The 22,488-nt window shown below is 47.1% G+C and overlaps 1 protein-coding gene across 1 annotated transcript in view; it reads right to left on the bottom strand.

The window, feature by feature from the left end:
* The window catches only part of CFAP47 (cilia and flagella associated protein 47), a 660,392-nt gene that overhangs the window by 43,243 nt on the left and 594,661 nt on the right, over window positions 1-22,488 (bottom strand). The window contains exon 61 of the mRNA XM_034754614.1: window positions 1,574-1,745. Within this exon, the coding sequence (XP_034610505.1) occupies window positions 1,574-1,745 (172 nt within the window). The remainder of the gene's footprint in view (window positions 1-1,573; window positions 1,746-22,488) is intronic.

Below are 22,488 nucleotides of genomic sequence, written 5' to 3'. Positions count from 1 at the left end.
GATAGAGGAACTTCTCAAATCTAAATGATATCAATGAGAAGGTTAACTGCATTTTATATAATAAATGAAAAGTGGCTGCTCCTCTGTTAAATTTCCTTGATCTCTGCTATATTTTGTTTATGGCTAGCCTAGCATGTGTCCAGAACTTATCAAACCATCTCTCCTGTTGACACATAGGTTTTGATCAAATCATATTTTAAAATGAGATATATATGAAAAGATACTGTTAGTGAGCTCAATCACTTATAGTCAAATTCAGTGGATGCCTCATTTGTGTATTCAAGGGCAAAGTTCAATATTCAAGTGCAGTTGAAGGTCATTTCTATTCATAAAGCCAAGGATAGGATTCTTATACCAGCTATCCAGTCCAAAGGCTTTTCCAGAGTATTGCACCTTACACTAGGTATGGCCACCAAGGAACAGGTAAATACCCATAGTTTCTTGGAATTCCCTTTATCACAGGGCTTCAGATTCACCCCGATTTAAAACAAATTAGGACTGTCAATTAATCGCAGTTAACTAACGTGATTAACTCAAAAAAATCAATTGCGATTAAAAAAATTAATTGCGATTAATAGCAGTTTTAATCGCACTGTTAAATAATAATAGAATACCAATTGAAATTTATTAAATATTTGGGATGTTTTTCTTCATTTTCATATATATTGATTTCAATTACAACACAGAATACAAAGTGCACAATGTCACTTTCAGGTGACATTGTAAATAAGAAGTGGGCAGCATTATCTCCCACAAATGTAAAGAAACTTGTTTGTCTGAGTGATTGGCTGAACAAGAAGTAGGACTGAGTGGACATGTAGACTGTAAAGTTTTACACTGTTTTATTTTTGAATGCAGTTATTTTTTGTACATTTGTAAGTTCAACTTTCATGATAAAGAGGTTGCACTACAGTACTTGTATTAGGTGAATTGAAAAATACTATTTCTTTTGTTTCTTTTTTACAGTGCAAATACTTGTAATCAAAAATAAATATAAAGTGTGTGCAGTATACTTTGTATTCTGTGTGGTAATTGAAATCAATATATTTGAAAATATGGAAACATCCAAAAATATTTTAATAAATGGTATTCTATTATTAACAGCACGATTAATTGTGATTAATTTTTTTAATCGCTTGACAGACCTAAAACAAATGTTAAACACATAGGATCACTTTTCCAAGAGAGGTGGTCTCTTCTGGCTCCTCTGGTTGCCATGAGACTTGGATTTTGATACTGCTATAAGTTGTTAGTTGATGTTGCTAGGGCTGTACCATTGCCAGTGCTCCACTCTACTTAGTACAGTGATACATGCATAACCAGAGTAACAACTTTACAGAACCTTCCCAACCCGCATCTAAGATGAACCACTGGCAGTTTTAATATCAGAGCATCACAATGGAGAAGGGCAAGTAAGCACACCCCAAATGATTGTTGTTAGAGGAAAAATAGAGAGAGGCAGAGCAGAGAGAGGGATATATGGGCAGGAGTGGAAAGACAAAGGAATATATTGCGCCCACTACTTCCATTAAGTCTCATAGCAGATATGGATGGTTCAGGAACAGAGACTTACCTCATTGGTTTGTTAGGTGCAAATACGATATTGAAGGTCAGTGTTATAATCCCGGACTCTGCATCCCGATCTTTTTGCACCAGATTTATGGCCACTGAAGACTCTAGCTGAGATTTAACTTTATTAGATTCATATTGAATTTCATACAGAAATTCATCTGTTGTAGAAAAACCTAAATGAAACAAGCACAGAAGATCAATTTGTGAATGTTCTAAATGCAAGCATTCTTCTTTCTAACAGGATTATAATTGTAAAGATGTGTTTTGGTACTGGGTATAACATATATCAATTAATAAACGGGTAGGTATCTAAAAGTGGAGACCTCTGCAGTCTGGTTGAACAGGGAATTTCACTACTTTCCATTGGTGGGGTGGAGAATCTCAGACAAAAAGAGAAAGGAAAAATCAGTCAGGAGAAGCTTAATGCTTATACTTCTGCTCTGATGATCAATGCTTTGGTTATCACTTTTCACAGGCAAGAGAAGTATTTCTAATTAAGGAGACAAAAGTAAGTTAGAAGAGCATGATGCTGTTTGCTGCTAATGCCACTAGGGTACTATCCCAATATCCCTCATTTGGAACATCATTGTCAGTGCTTGCTGCCAACCAGAGAAGCAGTTGCTGTACTGAAAATAGCAAAGATGTCACTCGCAACCTGTCTTCTCTCAACCACTGTAGAATCTATTAAAAGGCCACGACGCAATGTTGTAAGATTAACCATTTGAACATCTTGAAGCACCTATTACAGCTGGTAAAAACACCAGCCTATCCTTATGAGAATCCACTGTGTACCCTGGGCTCTATTAAGGGGGAAGTATGTTGCTGATCCAGGTAAATTAGAAGTATTAAGGGCCATGTTTCTGGGCTATCCTAGCAAAAAGATGTGAATTATATATTGGGAGTGGATGTTTATTTGGCTTTCAGATCCAATATGAAGGAAAGAGAGAGAAGTGCAGGCAAAGAATTTAAGATCCATATAGTTCAAAGAAAAATTCAGGAGGCAGTAGCCTCCAAAAAGGTGCCTGGTCCCTTTGGGAGTTCACCAATGCTGGACTTGTGGCTTTTGCCTCTGGCTTTGATTCAGAAAAAAAACTAAGAGCGAGTACAGAGAGTAGTACACCTTGTGCCTTACCCCTGCGGCCCCTCTATTAATAACAATATTGATCTTAATCTATGCTCAGTTTGATATTCCTCATTTGATACAGCAGTAGCCATGATAAAGAGATGTGGCCAAGGCGCACAGTTAGCAAAGTGTGACATTAAGTCTACATTTCAGTTGCTCTCTGTCCATCCCAAGGATTTTAACTTGTTTCCAATTTGAAGGTTCCTACTGTTTGGATTGATATTTGCCAATGGGCTGTTCCATCTCTTGTTCAGCTTTTGAGAAGTTTAGTACAATGCTAGAATATTGGGCTGTGAGGAAAATAGGCTTACATAGGTGGTTCATTCTCTTGATGACTTTCTCTTTGCAGGAAAATTGGGAACAGGCAAATGTGCCCACTTATTGAGTGCTTTTCAGAGGATGGGTGCACACTTGGGTGTCCCACTGGCTCTGAAATGACAGAAGGGCCAACACAGAAGTAGACATATTTGGGAACTGAGTTAGTCCAAATGCAAGGTTTATCACAGCTACCCAGGGAGAAGCTGGACAATGTAAGGGTGTTAATATGGGCAACATGGAGTGCTGGAAAGATTACACTCAGGCTAGTGGGCATTCCTGGAGTTGGCCATCACTAGGCATGCCATGGTTTGCACAGACCTTGTTATTTACAATTGTAGGAGACATTGGGAAGAAGGTTGGGGTCCAGATCCATGGACATTCTATTATGCATTGGGACCACATGCGGGCAGCCAGGTCAGTAGGTGGATCGTATCCGAGCTTCAAGGCTGAAGCCATTTGCCTTTGGTGGTGTGGCAGATGGGGTATGAGTTGGAATCAGCACATGCCCCTGCTGCACTCTTTGAGGGCTGAGCTATAGCCATATGTCCTGATTACTTGCCTGGACAAAAATGTTCTTGCAAATTGCACTGCTTTAAATTTAAGGATTAGAGGGATATGAGCTGATTATGCATTTATGGCCTCACACTGGATTGGTTTGGTCAGAGATGCTTGAAAGACTAGTTTGGTGGGTGGCCATTGAGCCAGCCTGCATTGACAGGATATGGAAAAATATGAACTGTGAGGTAGCCAGGATAATTTTGGGAGGGGTAGGGGCGGTGATAACACACAGGGATATCTGATACAATGGCCCTGAACTAGTGACCAGTGTGAGTAAAAGCTAGAAGGGCCAGCTTCCAGAGCTAAATGAGACACAGGATTGTGCAGTTGGACCTTGTGCTCATGAAAGGGAAGAGCTTGAAGTCTTTGAGGACTGAGGTGTCCCCTATTCATCCTTGTGGCCTCTGTCACTCCACCTCTCTTTTGCGGGTGCCAAAGAAGTTTCACAACTGAACTGAGTCCATAGGGAAGACTGGGAAAGGTCTAGCCTAAGTTGTTATTTGGTTGGTGGTAAAAGCTCTGTAACCCACCCTGTAACCAATTATGCGTTTGGTTCATGAGAGCTGGGGTGAATAAAGTGCCTCTTTAAGTAAGCATTTTTACTTCTACAATTCCCCTATGCCTGCAAAATAAATCAGTTTGTTATTTGATTATCATATAAATGCTTAACTGATTTTATGTTGCTAAGCAGTGCATCCATTACCAGCAGCTTTCATATGCTGAGTACAGAATGCTTGTACAGGATTATACTACAGTAGTTCCAAACGCTATACTTCCATTATAAATGTGCTGTCATATAAATATATGGTCTCCCAAGTAACACATATATAGATTTTGCTATCAATGAGAAAATTCTTGGCATCATTTTTTCCTTCTCCCCATGTAATTCACACTTGGACATTAAAGTGTGAATATAATTTCCTGTTCCTTTTCAAACTGATCCCTTGATAAGTATGGTGTCGAGGTGATGCACTCAGATTGAGAGACAGTGCAAGGCTTGTTGTCATTCCTCTACACAAATGCCAAAACATGGAGATTCGGACATAAAAATTAACTTAGGAGGGGAGAGAAACCAGGACATCATTTGAAGCCTACTGCATAGGCAAAATTGCGACTGCTGAACAGATGTTTCTTTCGGCAGTCAAATCACACCATACTGCACAAAGGATGCCTGTTTTATAGTTCAAACAGTTCAGATGCTAGGAAGAAAATGCTGTGGCTGGTAAATTGATTATTACATTCTGCTTTCAGTTTCTGAAAACATTTTTATTTGTTTTCCTTTCCACATTTGTATATGATGTTTGTCTTTTTATTCACAAGTGATAAATATTTATTTTTCTGCTCAGGGCTAACTGTTTTATAACCTGTTCTATGTTCATATTAGGTATTCTGTTAAAATATTTTAATATCTACAACACTTGAGGAAAAACAATGTATTTATATGTGCCAAATGAAAGTATTTGAAAGCATCTTTATGCCAGTCCTCTAGCTGGTTGTGAATCTGCACTGCAAATCTAATTTACGGCTGTTCAAAACAGAAAAATGTAATTAGATTTTCATCAGAGCTGCAAACCCTAAAGACTACCATATTATCATATTATGGAAACCCTCCGTGAATATGTTAATATTTGTTTCTAGACAGTTCCTTGACACACATGCTACCTAAATGAAGTGGCAGCTGCTACAGGCAAAAAAGGTTGTATATCATCACCAGAAAATTGTCCACGTTGTGTGACTAAATCAAATGATCCAAGTTCTTTGAGCTCTTAAAGATTCCAGTTTTGATTAAAATGGTCAAAGAATAAAGCAGCAGGAGAGAAAACTGCCTTGGTTTTTAAAGTACTGTCATGTCAAACACATGCAGGCAATTCCACAGTTTTTACCTATCAAAATTTTACACCTGGTGTAGAAAGGTCACATTAACTATAATCATTCACAATTATTTTTCTTTTTAAAACCACTATTCCGTATTTACTGCCTAATACAACAGCCACTTTAGCTAGTTCAAATTGTAACACAGTGCAGCAAACATGAAAATGCAGCTTAAGTAATCCATCCCTGTTTTGAAAGGCAGCATGGTGGTCAGAGCTCTGGTCTGTTTTCTATCCCTAATTCGGCCACTGGTCCACTGTATCACCTTGGAAATGCCACTTCACCTCTCTGTGCCTCAGTTTCTTCCTCTAAAAAATGGAGTCTTGCAAGGTGCTCAGCTCTCCATATGGCCCTGCTACTTTTGCTTTTTCCTTGGCTCTGAGTAAGAAGCATGGCATTGGACAATAAAGTTCTTCGAATATTTAATAGGAATTTAGGAATTTAATAGAATGAAGCGGTCTCTTTCCCTTTATTTTGTTACTTTTGACTTATTAATAAAGTACCTGCCTATAATCTTTTCTCTTATTTGATAAATACAAATTACTGACCGAAGTACTGCTTTTGTATTGAATAGACAAGGATTTTTAAGGCTTCTGAGTCTGGTGATGATTTAGAAAAAAATATAATTTCTGTTGAAACATTATTCGTAAATATAGGTTACTGTTCATCTTAATTGATTTTGTTCTATGTAGTTTTTGAAATCTTTGTTTTTTTAAAAGAAATGTTCCTTTCTTATGCCGGGTTTACTTGCAGTCCTGCACGCATCATTATTTGTGATGTTAAAAAGTTATATTTTCTGAAAAGGATCATAAAACCTGGATTCTGAAGAGATGAAAGTTACGTCATGCATTGCTCGTTCCACTTACTATCTTGAGTTTGTTCTGATTAGAATGTCATTTTAAAAAGGATAAAGATGAATTCTCTTGGATCTGTCAGAAGCTATTTCACCTATTAATATTTCAGCAAAAATCCTGGGAGCTGAAGAGATGCCAAGTGAATGAGTTCTGTATGGGAGTGACTTCTCAAACCTTACAAGCTTTGTGAGAATGTCTGATTCAAATGTGCACTTTTGTACCTGTTAAATCTATCAATATTAGACACTTTCTTGAACTAACAACTCAAATGATCAAAAGGCCAGATCTGACCCAAGATATCTGAGCCAATACATTTTATTTGATTTATCAGAGCTGTAGATCAATACAGGGTAAAGGAACTCTCCTCTATTTAGAATTCTCAGAGTATACTCCCTCTATAGAGCCACACTCTTAAGAGTACATATTGTTGTCAGACATTCTGAGCTTTCTGGCAGAAAAGTAATTGTTGGGCTTTTCCATCAATTCAGAATGCCTTTGGAGGACTCAGACAAAACAGAAGAGGAGGCGCGAGAAGCAATGTACTCAAACAACTTTCCTTTCCTTTTGGAATTATCTTAGTAGATCCTCACTCTTGGTAGAGTGACCCACAGGGTACAGGTCCCAGGAAAAAGGCTGAGCAGTACTTCATAAATTAGAGAATTGCTCTCCCACAACAAGCCTCTGATTTCTCTCCTAAGATAAGAAATGGCCATTGGTTAGAAGTGTGAATGGAACTCCATGCAGCAGTTTTACAGATTTCAGAGTTAGACACATTCCTCCAGTATGCTGGAGATGTTACCTTAGTCCTAATTTATTGAGTCCACAGGACATCTGAGACTGCTTAGTCATAATATTACTATTGATATTGTCAATGAGCGCCTGAACAGTTTTGGCCTGAATATGAGGCAGGAACTGTTGACATGCACAGCATATCATGCACAACTCAAGGACACTGATGTGTAACCTGGCCTTGCAGGCAGTCCACAAACCCTGAATCTGAAGATTGCCCAGATGTTCTCCCCAAGCCATGGTTGAAGTGTCTATTACTGAAATCACAGAAAGGATAAGGGGAGAGAAGGGAACACTCCTGCATACATACTAGCTCCAAAATGACAACACCCTGTCGAGGATTCATACCAGCTTATCCAGGTGGTGATTGAGGAAAACATGCTGACTTGAGCTATGCTTGCAGTGCTTTGAGGAGAAGCCTGGAATGAGGGGTCACGTGTGTACATGCAGCTGTGTGAACTAGGAACCTAAGGCAATTCCTTACTTTGGTTCATGGGTGATCCTTGAGGGACACACACAAGTCCTATATTGTCTGGAATCTGGAAAGAGGCAGAAACGACCTGTCAGAGGTCGAGTCCAGGAGTGCTCCAATAAACTCTATTCTTTGTTAGAGGCAATAATGATGACTTTTCTTTGTTTATTTTCAGGCTCAGAATGCTGAACAGATGGAGCATGTGATTGATAACGATCTCTACTAGGTGTCTGGAGTGACCCTGAAACAACCGATCATCCAGGTAATGAGACATGTGGACATCTCTCTGGCAGAGGCAGGCCGCTAGGAATCCCCATGGACTGCAACCAGGAAGAACAGCCTGTAGTTATTACCCTAGCCATGGCCCTGACAGCAGCAATGCCATGTCCAAGGAAGCATGAAGAGTTGATTGAGAGACCAAATGACATTTTGCAACAAGAGACTGAAACTGCTCCCTAGAACTTTCTGGCAGTTTATTCATGAACTGAGAGATTGCCTCCCGATTAAAATAGTCATATCTGGGAATTAAGACTGGTTATTAGCCATGTGGAGCTATAAACTTAAAATACATCTTTCTCCCAAAGAGATTAAGCTTTTTTGCTTCTTTTCCTTAGGGTTAGCTTTAGCCCAGCATTGATGACTCCTCTCCTTCACCGCAACCACTACTAATGAGCCTGGCATAGGGTGTAACAGAACTGCTCAAACCCTGGGATGGAACATGGTATTCACTTTCTGTCCATTGGGCCACAGGTGAAAAGGAAGAAGTGGTTTGTCACAGAGTCTTGGTGGCTGCATGATGGCCTTGGGTATTTTCCTCCATTAGCTCCACTTGTGTACAAAGAGAAGCAGCCATTCTTTTGAGGAGCTCCTGGTATACCTTAAAGTCATTTGATCCGAGGAGGATTCTGACAATACCAGAGTGTTATCCATTAATAAGGATGATACATTAAGGGGAGGCAAGGGAGAAACCTCCTGAGGATTGGAGCCATGATACTGGCAAAGGCTGCTGCTCCAAAGGGGGTTGAGGTAAGTCCAGTATATTGATATCATAGGTTGATCGGTACCGACCATCACAGGTCTCTTGGTACTGGCAGGTGAAGTCTCCGTCCCCAGTATGACTAATGAGGAGACGAACAGTACCGGGCCCCAGTTATGCTGCCCACATGTCCCAACCCCAGGCTCTACCCTTCTCAAATCTCCATCCATGCACAGCACTGGCGGAAGCACGGATGCCTTCCTAGCTGCTGGTACCATGCAACAAGGTGGAATCAACACCAAAGTGGAGGATGACAAAGTGGTACCAGACCCCTAAGGTTGATGGGCTCACAGCAGAGTGTACCAGAGTCGAGGAATGTGGTACCTGCACTCATGCCAACCAAGGGTCTTTGCCCTGGATCAGCGGTGCACTGAAAAGCATAATAAGTCTCTGTTCACTGCATCAGCCTCTGGCGTTATTGGTACCTGTATTAGTGGCTGTCCTACTGTGATCAGAGATGTCTCATCTGTCACAGATGGTGAAGTAGTAGTTGTGATGGCCGCTGGGAGAGTACCAGAGTCAATGACTCAGGTCTATCAGTATGAGTCACATCTAGGCAATGGTGAGCTGAAGGGCACGCTCTATCATGGGTACCAGCATGACCATCTGTGGAGGAAACCCACATTTTGGTCTTCAAAGAGTCTGACACCGACTTCTTATGTTTGAGAGAACATGATTACTCCAAAGTCTTTGACCTTGAAGACAGTCCCGGTGACAAGAATCTCCTGCAACCCCATCCGCCAGTAAAGCTGGCTCTGGGAAGGAGTCATTGAAGAGCTTCCCTTGGACAACTGAGGAGTTCAGATGCTAGTTTAACAGCTGCCTTTATAAGAATGTGTTGAAGAATGTGTTCTTCCCACAGCTTTTTTGTCCTGAATTGAAGCCTGGCAGATCGAGTTTGCGTACCAAGCTGTCTCTTATGTGGCATAGGCTCCCCTGGTACTCGGCAAGGCAGGGAGGCCTGCCTGAGGGGAAAAAAGAAGTAAACCAGAAAAATTATAATAAAAATAAGAAAATCAAAAAGAAAATATCAAAATAACAAAAGAAAAACAGTACCATTAGGCAAAATAAGTAGCAAGAACTTTGTTCTCAAGGAACACGGAATACTTCAGTTCCTTCTTACCATTGGTGGTTGAAGGAGGGGCAGAGTGGGGCATCTCTGCCCTTTATATGCTGCATTTGAGCAAAAGGAGCCAAGATCTGGTTGGAGCTGCCTCTGTGGGTATTGCTAGGAAAACTCTCTGGCACTGGTCCACGAGACGCTCACACACGCCTCTACTGTAATGGACATATGCGAGCACTTGAAGAACATTAAGGAGACATTAAAACCTTAAATTTAAAACAGATCTGTCAGAATTTGTCATATAAATGTTAAAATATTAAAAAGACATTTTTAAGATTGATAGGCATAAATTGAAACATCCTTTAAAAAGACGCAGATTCCTGAGTATGAAAATTCAATCACCCTCCCCAAAATCAAGCTTGAAATTCTATTAAATTTTATCTTCTCTGCCCTGTGAGCCATTGGTGAGAGAACCAGGGTGCTAGCTTTCTTCATGTTAGCTTACGTGTACACCTTGCATGACTACTTAAATACTAAGGTGATGGATACATCAGAAGATAGAAGGTGAAATCCTGGCCCCACTGAACTTAGTGGCAAAACTTCCATTGATTTCAACAGGCCCAGGCTTTCACTCAAAGAGTGCAGGATACACATGTTGTGTTCTTCTTCCACTCTGCCTGTCTGCTCTGTTGTCATGTAACAGCTTTGTAAAACTCCCAGGAACACAGTCAGAGTCAAGGAATCATCCAATAGGTATACACGTGCTTGAAAATTACAACAAAGGTGATGGAGGTCTGATTTTCATAGACTCATAGAATCATAGAACTGGAAGGGACCTCAAGAGGTCATCTAGTCCAGTCCCCTGCACTAGTGGCAGGACCAAGTATCATCTAGACCATTCCTAACAGGTATTTGTCTAACCTGCTTTTAAAAATCTCCAGTGATGGAGATTCCACAACCTGCCCAGGCAATTTATTCCAGTGCTATTAGGATCATCAAGACCCGAGAGTATTTCTTTAGTGCCACATATGTTTTTAAAATAGAAACATAGATTAGAAAACACCTTCAAACTTCAAAGTGCAGTTCAACTCTAAAAATGGTATTGTGTGGTTTCAGGTTAGTCTCTCAAATCTTCTCCCTTTAGAAGTAAATGTACAAGTGTCAGGCCTATAAACTCACCTTGGCATCTGAAAATCAACCTGTTTCGTTCCCAGCTTACATATCACCTTGTGATTGGAACTCTAACAAATCTGTTGATGCTGTGAGAGTCAGAAAATAATCCAACTCACTCGCCCATAACGGTATTGGCTCTGGTCGAGAAGAGGCAAAATGACTCTGAAGACACACAGGAAGCAGATCTTTCAAGTAAGGTGAGCCATTTTTACATAAAAACTTTTCAGAGCTGAGCTGCACTTTAAGGGTTGTTATTTTGTTTTATTTTTTGTGATGCATTCTTGATTTGGGTATTGCCAATAATTGGAAAATAATTCCCTATGCTAAATTGATAATTGAGAAGTTTACAAAGAGGGCCAAAGATAGAAACTGATAAAAGCCTAATTAATCTTTTAAGTGTGTAGTTACTTCTTGTGGGAAAACAATGATACTTTTAAGAACAAAAAAGGCAATTCACTTGTGTTATTTTTGACACAAATAAAGCTCTTAATATAAATTATTTGGATTATTAGAATTTTGCTATATACAAGTCTGTTTTTCCCCAAACTAGCTTAAGCAAGAGCAATGCTGCAGCACAGCAATTTCATCCAATGCCTTGTGGTGATTCTATTAAACTATTATACTCAGCTGCTTATCTGAAACATTTTAATTATTAGCCACATGTGCAAAGTTTCAAATCAGTTTATGTTTGCACAATGCAACTTTATTTGCATTTTTCATAAAACAGGGTTGTTGGTTTTTGTGCCATTTTTACTCGTATTGGAATTGTGGAACTGGGATAAATTAATTAGAGGTAGGCAACTTCATTTTATCTAACTGCAAAACCAGCTGAACAATGCAGGTTCAAAAGTTTAACATGGCTGTTACTGGGAGCATATTTTGCTAGTGAGAAATGGAGGGGGGGAAAGGGCACAGAATTAAAATTGTAAATGAAAGAAGGGAGTATAGATCCAATGAGTCTGTCTTCAAGCACAGCTGCAGAAGAGATGACAGGGTGCACTGACCTGAAGATATGGCAGATATTAGGAAAATGTACTTAACTTCAAGAGCAATTGGAGTGTGTAATAAACTGTCAGGGGAGGTGGTTTAGGCACTATCAGTGGATATTCAAGAACCAGATATGATAAAAGAAAGGATAATAAGAGTAGTTCTGCAAAATAAAATTCAAAGGGATTTTGGTCTTGCTGGTTCTAGGTGACAGACCCAGACCAGTGGGGTACAGGAGTCTGGTAGAGGGCAAATATACTGGTCACTGGATGAGTAGTTTTCTGTTCCCTGAGTGACCAGAGCAGGGGCTGCACTAGAGTAATCAGGAACCTGCTAGAACCAGTTAAGGCAGACAGGCTAATTAGGACACCTGGAACCAATTAAGAAAAAGCTGCTAGAATCAATTAAGGCAGGCTAATCAGGGCACCTGGGTTTTAAAAGGAGTTCACTTCAGTTTGTGGTGCGAGTGTGAGGAGCTGGGAGCAAGAGGTGCAAGGAGCAGAGAGTGAGAGGATGTGCTGCTGGAGGACTGAGGAGCACAAGCATTCTTCTTCGAGTGCTTGCTCATATCCATTCAATTAGGTGTGTGCGCGCCGCGTGCACGATCGTCGGAAGATTTTCTACCCTAGCAACACCGGCGGGTCGGCTGTGGAGCCCCCTAGAGTGGCGCCTTCATGGCGCTGAATATATACCCCAGCCGACCCGGCGCCCCCTCAGTTCCTTCTCACCGCCCCTGACGGTCGTTGGAACTGTGGAGCGCGGCATAGCTGTTCTCCACTCTCCCTAGCTTACTTAGTTATTCGCAGTTGTAGTTATAGTTATAGTTCTAGTGTTTATAGTTAAATAGTTAAATAGTTTTTAAAAGTTGTTATAGTTGTTATAGTAGTCCAGGGGATTAAGGGGGTCGTCTCCCCCTTTCTCCCCCGGCCGCGGGCCCGGGCTCATGCCCAACGCTCCCGGCTTCAAGCAGTGCGCCTCCTGCGCTAAGCCTATGCCCAAGAGCGACCCGCACGACTCCTGTCTGAAGTGCCTGGGAGAGTCCCATCAAACAGATAAGTGCAAGATCTGTAAGGCCTTCAGACCAAGGACCAAGAAAGAGCGGGACTTTCGGCTCCGGCAACTCCTGATGGAGGCGGCACTTAGTCCGGACACTCCCTCTACAAGCCAGGCCCCGGCACCTAGCGCCTCGGTGCGCAGTGCCCCGGCAGCACCGGCCATGCCGACCACGCGAGTGGTGTCGGACAAGCCTCCCCGGCACAGGACCTCGTCGGCACCGCAAGCACAGCAAGTGCCTCGACGCCGGTCATTATCCCCGGGGCATAAAAAAGCCCATAAGACGGGGGCCTCCGTGCCGAAGACGCCGGCTCCCCCAGTGCCGGGGGTAGAGCCGAGCCCGCCGGTGGAGCACCGAAAACAGGTGCCTCCAGCACTGTCGACTCCGGCGCCGAGGCCGTTGAGTCCGGTGCAGATAGCGTCTCCACCGAGACCGGCGGTGATACAACTCCCGTCGACTCCAGAGACCTTCGCGGCGGCGAGAGACTTGATAGCTCTCACGGAGCCAGCACCGCCTCAACCACCGGCACCGACGGCACCGTTGACTCGCCCGGTCCAGAGGGGGAAACCTGCCCTGATGCGCCCTCCATCGCAAGGGCTGGAACCTCGGCACCGGTCCAGGTCCCGAAGCAGGTCCCCACGCCGCTCGCAGTCCGGCGCCGAATATCACCTCGGCACCGGTCGTACTCGCGGCCAAGATCTTCGTCGCGGCACCGCTCTACGTCTCGGCACCGCTATGATCGTCGGCACCGATCAACGTCGAGACGTAGTTCTCGGCACCGCTACGGTCGACGCTCGACGTCGAGAGGCCGCTCCCGGCACCGGGCATACTCCAGGTCCTCGTCGAGGTCCAGATCCGGCTCCCGGCACCGACGAGGTCATCGGCACCGATCGCGGTCCCGGCACCGTTCGCCGGCACCGCGTACAGATAGATCATCTCTGGACCGGCACCGTGCGGCACCGCAGCCCACGGGAATCGTTTCGTCTCTCTCGGCACCGCCATGGCCATCAAGATCGGTGTCTCGCTCCTCGGAAGACCTGTCGAGATCGGCATACCCCCCTCAAGGGCAAGCCGAGGAACGGGACTTGCGCCATTGGCAGGAGATGACAGAGGACCATTCTCATGGCCCATCTCACTGGTCGTTTTGGACCCCGTGGGCGTACCACCAGGAGCAAGGGGCTCCAATACCCTCGACCTCTCGCTCGGGTCACTCCGTTAGAAGGGCCCCGGAGTCCACCATCTCTCGGCCTCCGCCAGGGGGCATGGAGGCTTCCGTGTCCACGCCACCCGACGCCATGGACCCAAGCACAGGTGATGTTCCAGCCCAGGAGCAGGGGGACCAGGACCCTCCCTTGGATCCTGTACCACCGGAGGCATCTTCCTCTTCCTCTCCGGATGAGGCAGTGGCGGGCACATCATGTACAGGTCCACCTCCGATAGATCTTCGGGCTCACCAGGATCTCCTGCGTAGGATGGCCCGTAATATGGACCTGCAGGCGGAGGAGATAGTGGAGGTGCAGGACCCTATCGTGAACATCCTCGGAGCGGATGCCCCTTCGAGGGTGGCGTTACCCCTGATCCGCACGATACAGGCCAATGCAGCTACGATATGGCAAACGCCTGCCTCTATCCCACCCACAGCGAGAGGGGTGGAAAGGAAATACTTTGTCCCGTCTAAAGACTACGGGTACTTGTATACCCACCCCCAACCGTGTTCACTGGTGGTGGCATCAGTGAACGCAAGAGAGCGCCACGGTCAGCAGGCTGCAGCGCCTAAATCAAAGGAGGCTAAGCGACTCGATTTGTTTGGCCGTAAAGTTTACTCAGCCGGAGGGCTGCAACTTAGAGCGGCGAACCAGCAGGCGCTCCTGAGCCGCTACAACTTTAACTCCTGGAACTCTATGGGGAAGTTTAAGGAGTTGGTTCCCCAAGAGTCCAGGGAGGAGTTTGGAGCCATGGTAGAGGAGGGTAAGAAGGTGGCTCGGACCTCCTTGCAGGCCTCCTTGGACATAGTGGACTCGGCTGCGAGGACCCTGGCTTCGGGTATCGCTATGCGGAGGATCTCCTGGCTTCAGGTTTCGGGTTTGCCTCCGGAGCTGCAGCAAACCCTACAGGATCTGCCCTTTGAGGGACATGGATTGTTCTCGGACAAGACGGACTCTCGCCTGCAGAGCCTCAAGGACTCGAGAACAATCATGCGCTCCCTGGGGATGCATGTTGCGGGCCCTCAGCGCAGACCATTTAGGCCGCAGCCTCAGCGCTTCTACCCCCCCCCCCGCCTCGTCAGAGACAGGACTCGGCCCGGCGGCGAGGGCGAGGTGGTAGAAGAAGGTGGACCGGCCCTCAACCCGGCCAGAACCAGGGGCCACCTAGACCACCTTCAGGCCCCAGGCAGAACTTTTGAAGGTGCGGTCGAGGACGGCGCCCCAGTCATCCCCCAGGATCCAGCCCCCTACTTTCGGGATCGCCTCTCCCACTTCCACCGTGCCTGGTCCCTTATAACTTCGGACCGTTGGGTCCTCCGCACGGTGGAGAGGGGATACGCTATCCAGTTTTCTTCTATCCCCCCCTCCCACCCCCCTTCCCCGTCCCTCTTCAGGGACCCTTCTCACGAGCAACTTCTTATACAGGAGGTTTCTACGCTCCTGGCCTTGGGGGCCATAGAGGAGGTTCCGATAGAGTTAAGGGGCAGGGGATTTTATTCCCGTTACTTCCTGATCCCCAAGTCCAAAGGAGGTCTGCGGCCCATCTTGGACTTGCGCGGACTCAACAAATTCGTAGTAAAGTTGAAGTTCCGCATGGTCTCTTTGGGGGCCATTATCCCTTCCCTCGATCCTGGAGACTGGTTCGCCGCCCTCGACATGAAAGACGCATACTTTCACATCACAATTTACCCACCTCACAGACGCTTCCTGCGATTCGTGGTAAACACGGTGCACTACCAATTTGCAGTCCTTCCCTTCGGCCTATCCTCGGCCCCAAGAGTGTTCACGAAATGTATGGCTGTCGTGGCAGCGTACCTTCGTCGACAAGGGATACAGGTGTTCCCGTACCTAGACGACTGGCTGGTACGCGATCGCACCAAGGAGCAAGTTCAAGCTCACGTCCACATAATAGTGCACACATTCAACGAGTTGGGCATCCTACTCAACAAGGACAAATCCACTCTAGAACCTACCCAGAGAATAGAATTCATCGGCGCAGTTCTAGACTCCAGACGTGCACAAGCCATCCTGCCAGACAACCGCTTTGGCACCATCAAGAACCTCATTCAAGGGCTCAAGGCCTTCCCAACTACCACGGTGAGGTCGTGCCTCACCCTGCTGGGTCACATGGCTTCCTGCACGTACGTAACCAGGCATGCCAGACTTCGGCTTCGCCCACTTCAAACCTGGGTATCATCAATATACCGCCCACATCGGGACAGCCTGAACATGGTGGTCACGGTCCCGAACTCGGTCCTGACCTCCCTCACCTGGTGGCTAGATCACAATGTGGTCTGTGAGGGGATGCCTTTTCACACCCCACAACCCTCTCTGCACCTGGTCACAGACGCTTCATCTCTGGGTTGGGGCGCCCATCTCAACGAACACCATACCCAGGGCCTGTGGACTACACCCCAGTTAGCCCTACACATCAATGTTCGGGAACTGATGGCGGTACGCCTGGCGTGCCAGGCATTTCTCAATCTCCTACGTGGCCGTTGTGTGTTAGTTCTCATCGACAACACCACGGCCATGTTTTACATCAACAAGCAAGGAGGAGCACGTTCGTCAATTCTATGCCAAGAGGCCATTCGCCTGTGGGACTTCTGCATCGCCCACTCAATCCATCTCACGGCATCGTTCCTCCCTGGAGTCCAGAACACTCTGGCGGACCGACTCAGCAGGTCCTTCCGGACGCACGAGTGGTCTATCCGTCCGGACATCATACATTCCATCTTCCAGAAGTGGGGGTTTCCCCAGATAGACCTGTTTGCATCTCGAGACAACAGGAAGTGCCACGTGTTCTGCTCCCTACAAGGTCGAGCTCCGGGCTCCCTCTCGGATGCGTTTCTCCTTCCCTGGAAAGACCACTTGTTTTATGCCTTCCCTCCGTTTCCTCTGGTCCACAAGGTACTGCTCAAATTGCGCAGAGACCAGGCACAGGTAATCCTGATCGCTCCAGCGTGGCCGAGACAACATTGGTACACCACACTGTTGGAACTCTCGGTTCAGACACCGATCCCGCTTCCATTATGTCCGGATCTCATATCTCAGGACCACGGCCGGCTGCGTCACCCCGACCTGCAATCACTCCACCTCACAGCGTGGCTGCTCCATGGTTCACCCAGGCAGAGCAGCAATGCTCGCACTCTGTCCAACAGATTCTGCTGAGCAGTAGGAAGCCCTCAACACGCACCACGTACCTGACCAAGTGGAAGCGGTTCTCCTGTTGGTGCGAACAACGAGCCACGTTCCCGTTGCAGGCACCCATTCCTCTCATTTTGGAATATCTCCTCTCCTTAAAACAGCAGGGGTTGGCGATATCTTCAATTAGAGTTCACCTGGCCGCTATATCGGCCTTTCACCCAGGGGAACTCGCGTCCTCGGTATTCTCTAACCCGATGGTCGTTAGATTCCTCAAGGGCTTAGACCGGATGTACCCACAACAACTTCGGCCCGTCCCGACGTGGGACCTCAACCTGGTTCTCTCCAAGCTCACAGGTCCTCCATTCGAGCCACTGGCCACCTGTTCACTTCTGTACCTATCCTGGAAGACAGCCTTCCTCGTAGCCATCACCTCAGCAAGGCGCGTTTCTGAACTCAGGGCGCTTACCTCTGAGCCCCCTTACACAGTTTTCCATAAGGATAAAGTGCAGCTTCGTCCACATCCTGCCTTTCTCCCTAAGGTGGTTTCTCCTTTTCATATCAACCAGGACATATTTCTCCCGGTCTTTCATCCTAAACCACATGCCACTCGCCAGGATCAACGTTTGCATTCCCTGGACGTACGAAGGGCCATGGCCTTCTATATTGACCGCACAAAGCACTTTAGAAAGACGACGCAACTCTTCGTTGCAGTAGCCGACCGAATGAAAGGCTCACCGGTCTCCTCACAACGCCTATCCTCCTGGATTACGTCTTGCATCCGGACTTGCTATGACCTGGCAGGCGTCTCAGCACCGCACCTCACCGCTCACTCCACAAGGGCCCAAGCTTCCTCGACTGCTTTCCTGGCGCATGTTCCGATCCAGGACATTTGTAGAGCGGCGGTTTGGTCATCAGTCCACACGTTTACAGCTCACTATGCACTAGTGCAGCAGTCCAGGGACGATGCTGCATTCGGGTCAGCAGTTTTGCACACAGCAATGTCTCACTCCGACCCCACCACCTAAGTTGGGCTTGGGAGTCACCTAATGGAATGGATATGAGCAAGCACTCGAAGAAGAAAAGACGGTTACTCACCATTGTAACTGTTGTTCTTCGAGATGTGTTGCTCATATCCATTCCAAACCCGCCCCCCGTCCCCACTGTCGGAGTAGCCAGCAAGAAGGAACTGAGGGGGCGCCGGGTCGGCTGGGGTATATATTCAGCGCCATGAAGGCGCCACTCTAGGGGGCTCCACAGCCGACCCGCCGGTGTTGCTAGGGTAGAAAATCTTCCGACGATCGTGCACGCGGCGCGCACACACCTAATGGAATGGATATGAGCAACACATCTCGAAGAACAACAGTTACAACGGTGAGTAACCATCTTTTATCAGACACCAGGAGGAAGGTCCTGTGGTGAGAATAAGGAAGGTGTGTGGAGGAGGCCATGGGGAAGTAGCCCAGGGAGTTGTAGCTGTCATGCAGCTGTTACAGGAGGCACTATAGACAGCTGCAGTCCACAGGGCCCTGGGCTGGAACCCGGAGTAGAGGGCAGGCCCGGGTTCCCCCCAAACCTCCCAATTGACTTGGACTGTGGGTTCTTCCAGAGGGGAAGATCTCTGGGCTGTTCCCCAACCAACATGGTGAATCTCTGAAGCCAGAAAATCCGCCAATAAGAGCAGGACCCACCAAGATAAAGGAGGAACTTTGTCACACTGGTGTCAAGAGTGGGATCTTGGGGCGCGCAGCGGAAGAAGGAGGGTGATTTAAAAACAAAACTAAAAAAAAAAGGGGGAGAGGGTTTACTTTTTTTCACCACAATGGATGACGTAGTGCAGGCACTGATACAAGCTACGGCGGCCCAGCAGGAGGCTACCCGTGTCCAGACAGCCGCCCAACAGGAGGCAGTGCGGCTGCAGCAAGAGACTAATTGCTTGCTGATGGACCAGGCTGCTCAAGACCGGGCTATGTTGCAGGAACTGGTAAACCAGGTAAAGTCCCTTACAGAGCTGAATCGCGGCCATGATGGGACGCAGCTCATACGGGCCAGCTACTGGCTGCAGAAAATGACATGGGAGGATGATGTAGAGGCATACCTTCTGGCCTTTGAGAGGACAGCTCTACGGGAGGCTGGCCTCGAGATCAGTGGTCTGGCATCCTTGCCCCATTCCTGTGTGGGGAGGCCCAGAAGGCCTACCATGATCTGCCTGAAGAGGCTGCGGCAGACTACCCCCAGCTGAAAGTAGAGATCCTGGCCAGATCTGGGGTAACGACAGCAGTGAGGGCCCAGTAGTATCACGGTTGGAGGTATCAGGAAGATACCTGCGGTCCCAATTGTATGACCTCATCCATCTCGCACAAAAGTGGTTGCAAACAGAGTCCCAGAGTCCAGAAGAGATACTAGTGGTTCTGGTCATCGACCAATACATGAGGGGACTACCACCAGACCTTCGTGCCTGGGTAAGCCAGAACGAACCCTCCACCTATGATGAGGTTGTCGCCCTGGTAGAGAGGCGAAGGACAGCGAGGGAGCTGCCTCGACCAGTTAAGGAAGAGGCACCCGGGTTAAACTAGCAGCACCAAGCCCTAAAGTTCGGGTGACTGGGCCACCAGGAGGGCCCAGGTGGAAAAAGAGAGAGGCTGAAGGCCCATGAGAGGCCACAAAGAGTCGGAGCACTGAGGGAGAAGAGGATCGTGATGTTAGACTGCCCAAACCAAGAGACCGGGGAACACCTAGGGCTCCATACAGATGTTATGCCTGCGGGGAGTGGGGATGCATAGCTGCACAGTGTCCCAATGCTCAGGAGCCTATGCAGTGCAACCTGGGGAACTGGGCAGATCCATGCTCCCTAATCCACCTTGTAGGGGTCTCACTAGCCCCACATATGTATACCAGACCAGTGAAACTAAATGGGGTAGGGACCACGGCACTGGTTGATTCGGGGAGTGCTATCACGCTTATCTCAGGGAAGCTCGTGAAGCATAGTCAGCTGCTACAGGCTAAACGTACAGGGATAACATGCGTCCATGGGACAGTTAGTTACTCCCCACCATCCCAGTAAAAATCAAGATCTAAGGGAACACTACTGAGGTAGCAGCAGGTGTAGTCCCTAACCTCCCATACCCGGTGCTCATAGGGAGGGACTTCCCAGGGTTTGGAAACTCCAGTAGGGGGATTGGAGAAAGATGGGGACCCTAAAATTGGTGAGGCATCCACAGCAGACTGTCAACCCCCAATCTTCTCTGAAATATCCCCAGATTTGTTCTCCATTCCCAGACAGGGTAGAAAGACAAAAAGGGAAAGAAGGGCAGCTAAGGCCTTGGGAACCCGAATACTGACCCAAAGCCAGAGGGTCGCTCTTGTAGGTACGTGGACCTGCGCAGCTGAAAAGGAGGCCACGCAGGAGGGAGAAGCACCTGAGTCTGACCCCCACCCTAATGCTTCTGAACCAGTAGAGGCAACAGAGACTGGGCCCCTAGATCTTGGGCAGATTAGCCCCGGGAGAGGAAATTTTGGACAGGACCAGGCAGAAGACTCAAGGTATGACAACATTAGGAAGGAGGTGACTGAAATAGATGGAGTCCCCGTGGAAGGGAAAACCCAGGGACCAGGACCCTACTTCATAATGAAGAAGGATCTCTTATACCGGGTTGCACCAGTACAGGGGCAGAAGGTACAGCAGATCCTAGTACCTCAAAAGCACCAGAACGCTGTATTAAGTCTTGCTCATAGTCATCTTTTTAGGAGGCATTTGGGGGTAGAGAAGACCCTGGCACGAGTCCTATGACGGTTCTTCTGGGACAGAGTACATGAAGAAGTGCGGAGGTACTGTGCCTCCTGCCCGGACTGTCAGCTGCACAGTCCCCGTCCCCACTTGAGGGCACCTTTAGTACCCCTTCCCATCATAGAGGTCCCCTTTGAGCGAATAGCCATGGACCTAGTGGGACCCCTGAGAAGACGGCTTGGGGCCACCAATATATACTTGTTGTTTTGGACTATGCTACTCGCTACCCAGAAGCCGTCCCCCTGCAGAACACTACCTCTAAAACTATAGCCAAAGAGCTGGTGGGGATCTTTGCCCGAATGGGGCTACTGAAGGAGATATTAACCGACCAAGGAACCCCATTTATGTCAAAGCTAATGAAGGACCTCTGTACGCTGCTCCATATACATACCCTGAGAACTTCGGTCTACCATCTGCACACTGATGGGTTGGTAGAAAGGTTTAACCGAACCCTCAAGGCTATGATAAGGAAGGTGGTAAGTTGGGATGGGAAGGATTGGGACACCCTAGTACCCTACCTTATGTTCGCTATCCGGGAGGTACCTCAGGCCTCAACTGGGTTTTCCCCCTTCGAGTTATTATTCGGGCATCACCCCCGTGGCATACTAGATATCGCCAAAGAGATCTGGGAAGAGGAACCCAATGAGGGAAGAAATATAATAGAGCATGTAATGCAGATGCGAGACCGGATAACCCGGGTTATCCCTATTGTACGGGAACATTTGGAGAAGGCACAGGAGGCCCAGTAAACGCATTACAATCGCCGGGCAAAAGTGCGACAGTTCCAACCAGGGGATCGGGTTATGGTGTTGGTACCCACGGCAGAAAGCAAGCTTCTGGCCCACTGGCAGGGGCCCTATGAGGTGGTTGAACCCGTGGGGGAAGTAACCTACAAGGTGCGGCAACCAGGACGCAGAAAACAAAGAACAGATTTATCACATTAACCTTCTGAAACCCTGGCATGCACAAGAGGCATGCACAATTGTCCAAAAAGACCAAACCCAGGAAAACAAGCCTTCCAAACAGGTGAGAGTGTCTCCCGATTTAACACCTGACCAGAAGAATGAGGTGTCTGAGATGATCTTCCGGAACCAAGATGTGTTCTCGACAAAACCGGGTCGAACAACCGAGACATATCACCACATCGTCACGAACCCTGGGGCCAGAGTAACAATGAGACCCTATCAGGTGCCAGCGGCAAAAAGGGAGGAAATAAAAGCAGAAGTAAAAAAAATGCTGGAATTGGGGATCATCGAAGAATCCCACAGTCAGTGGTCCAGCTCAATTGTGCTGGTGCCCAAACCTGATGGCACCACAAGATTTTGCAACGACTTCCGGCAACTAAACGAAGTATCCCAGTTCGACGCGTACCCCATACCTCGCATATATGAGCTAGTGGACCGTTTGGGTAATGCCCAGTACTTGACTACCCTAGACTTGACAAAGGGGTACTGAAAGATTCCCCTTGCAGAAGACGCATA

Source organism: Trachemys scripta, chromosome 1, assembly GCF_013100865.1.
Source record: "Trachemys scripta elegans isolate TJP31775 chromosome 1, CAS_Tse_1.0, whole genome shotgun sequence".
Lineage (NCBI taxonomy): Eukaryota > Metazoa > Chordata > Testudines > Emydidae > Trachemys > Trachemys scripta.
The sequence above is the reverse complement of the archived record's forward strand: the minus strand, read 5'-3'. Positions and strand labels throughout refer to the sequence as shown.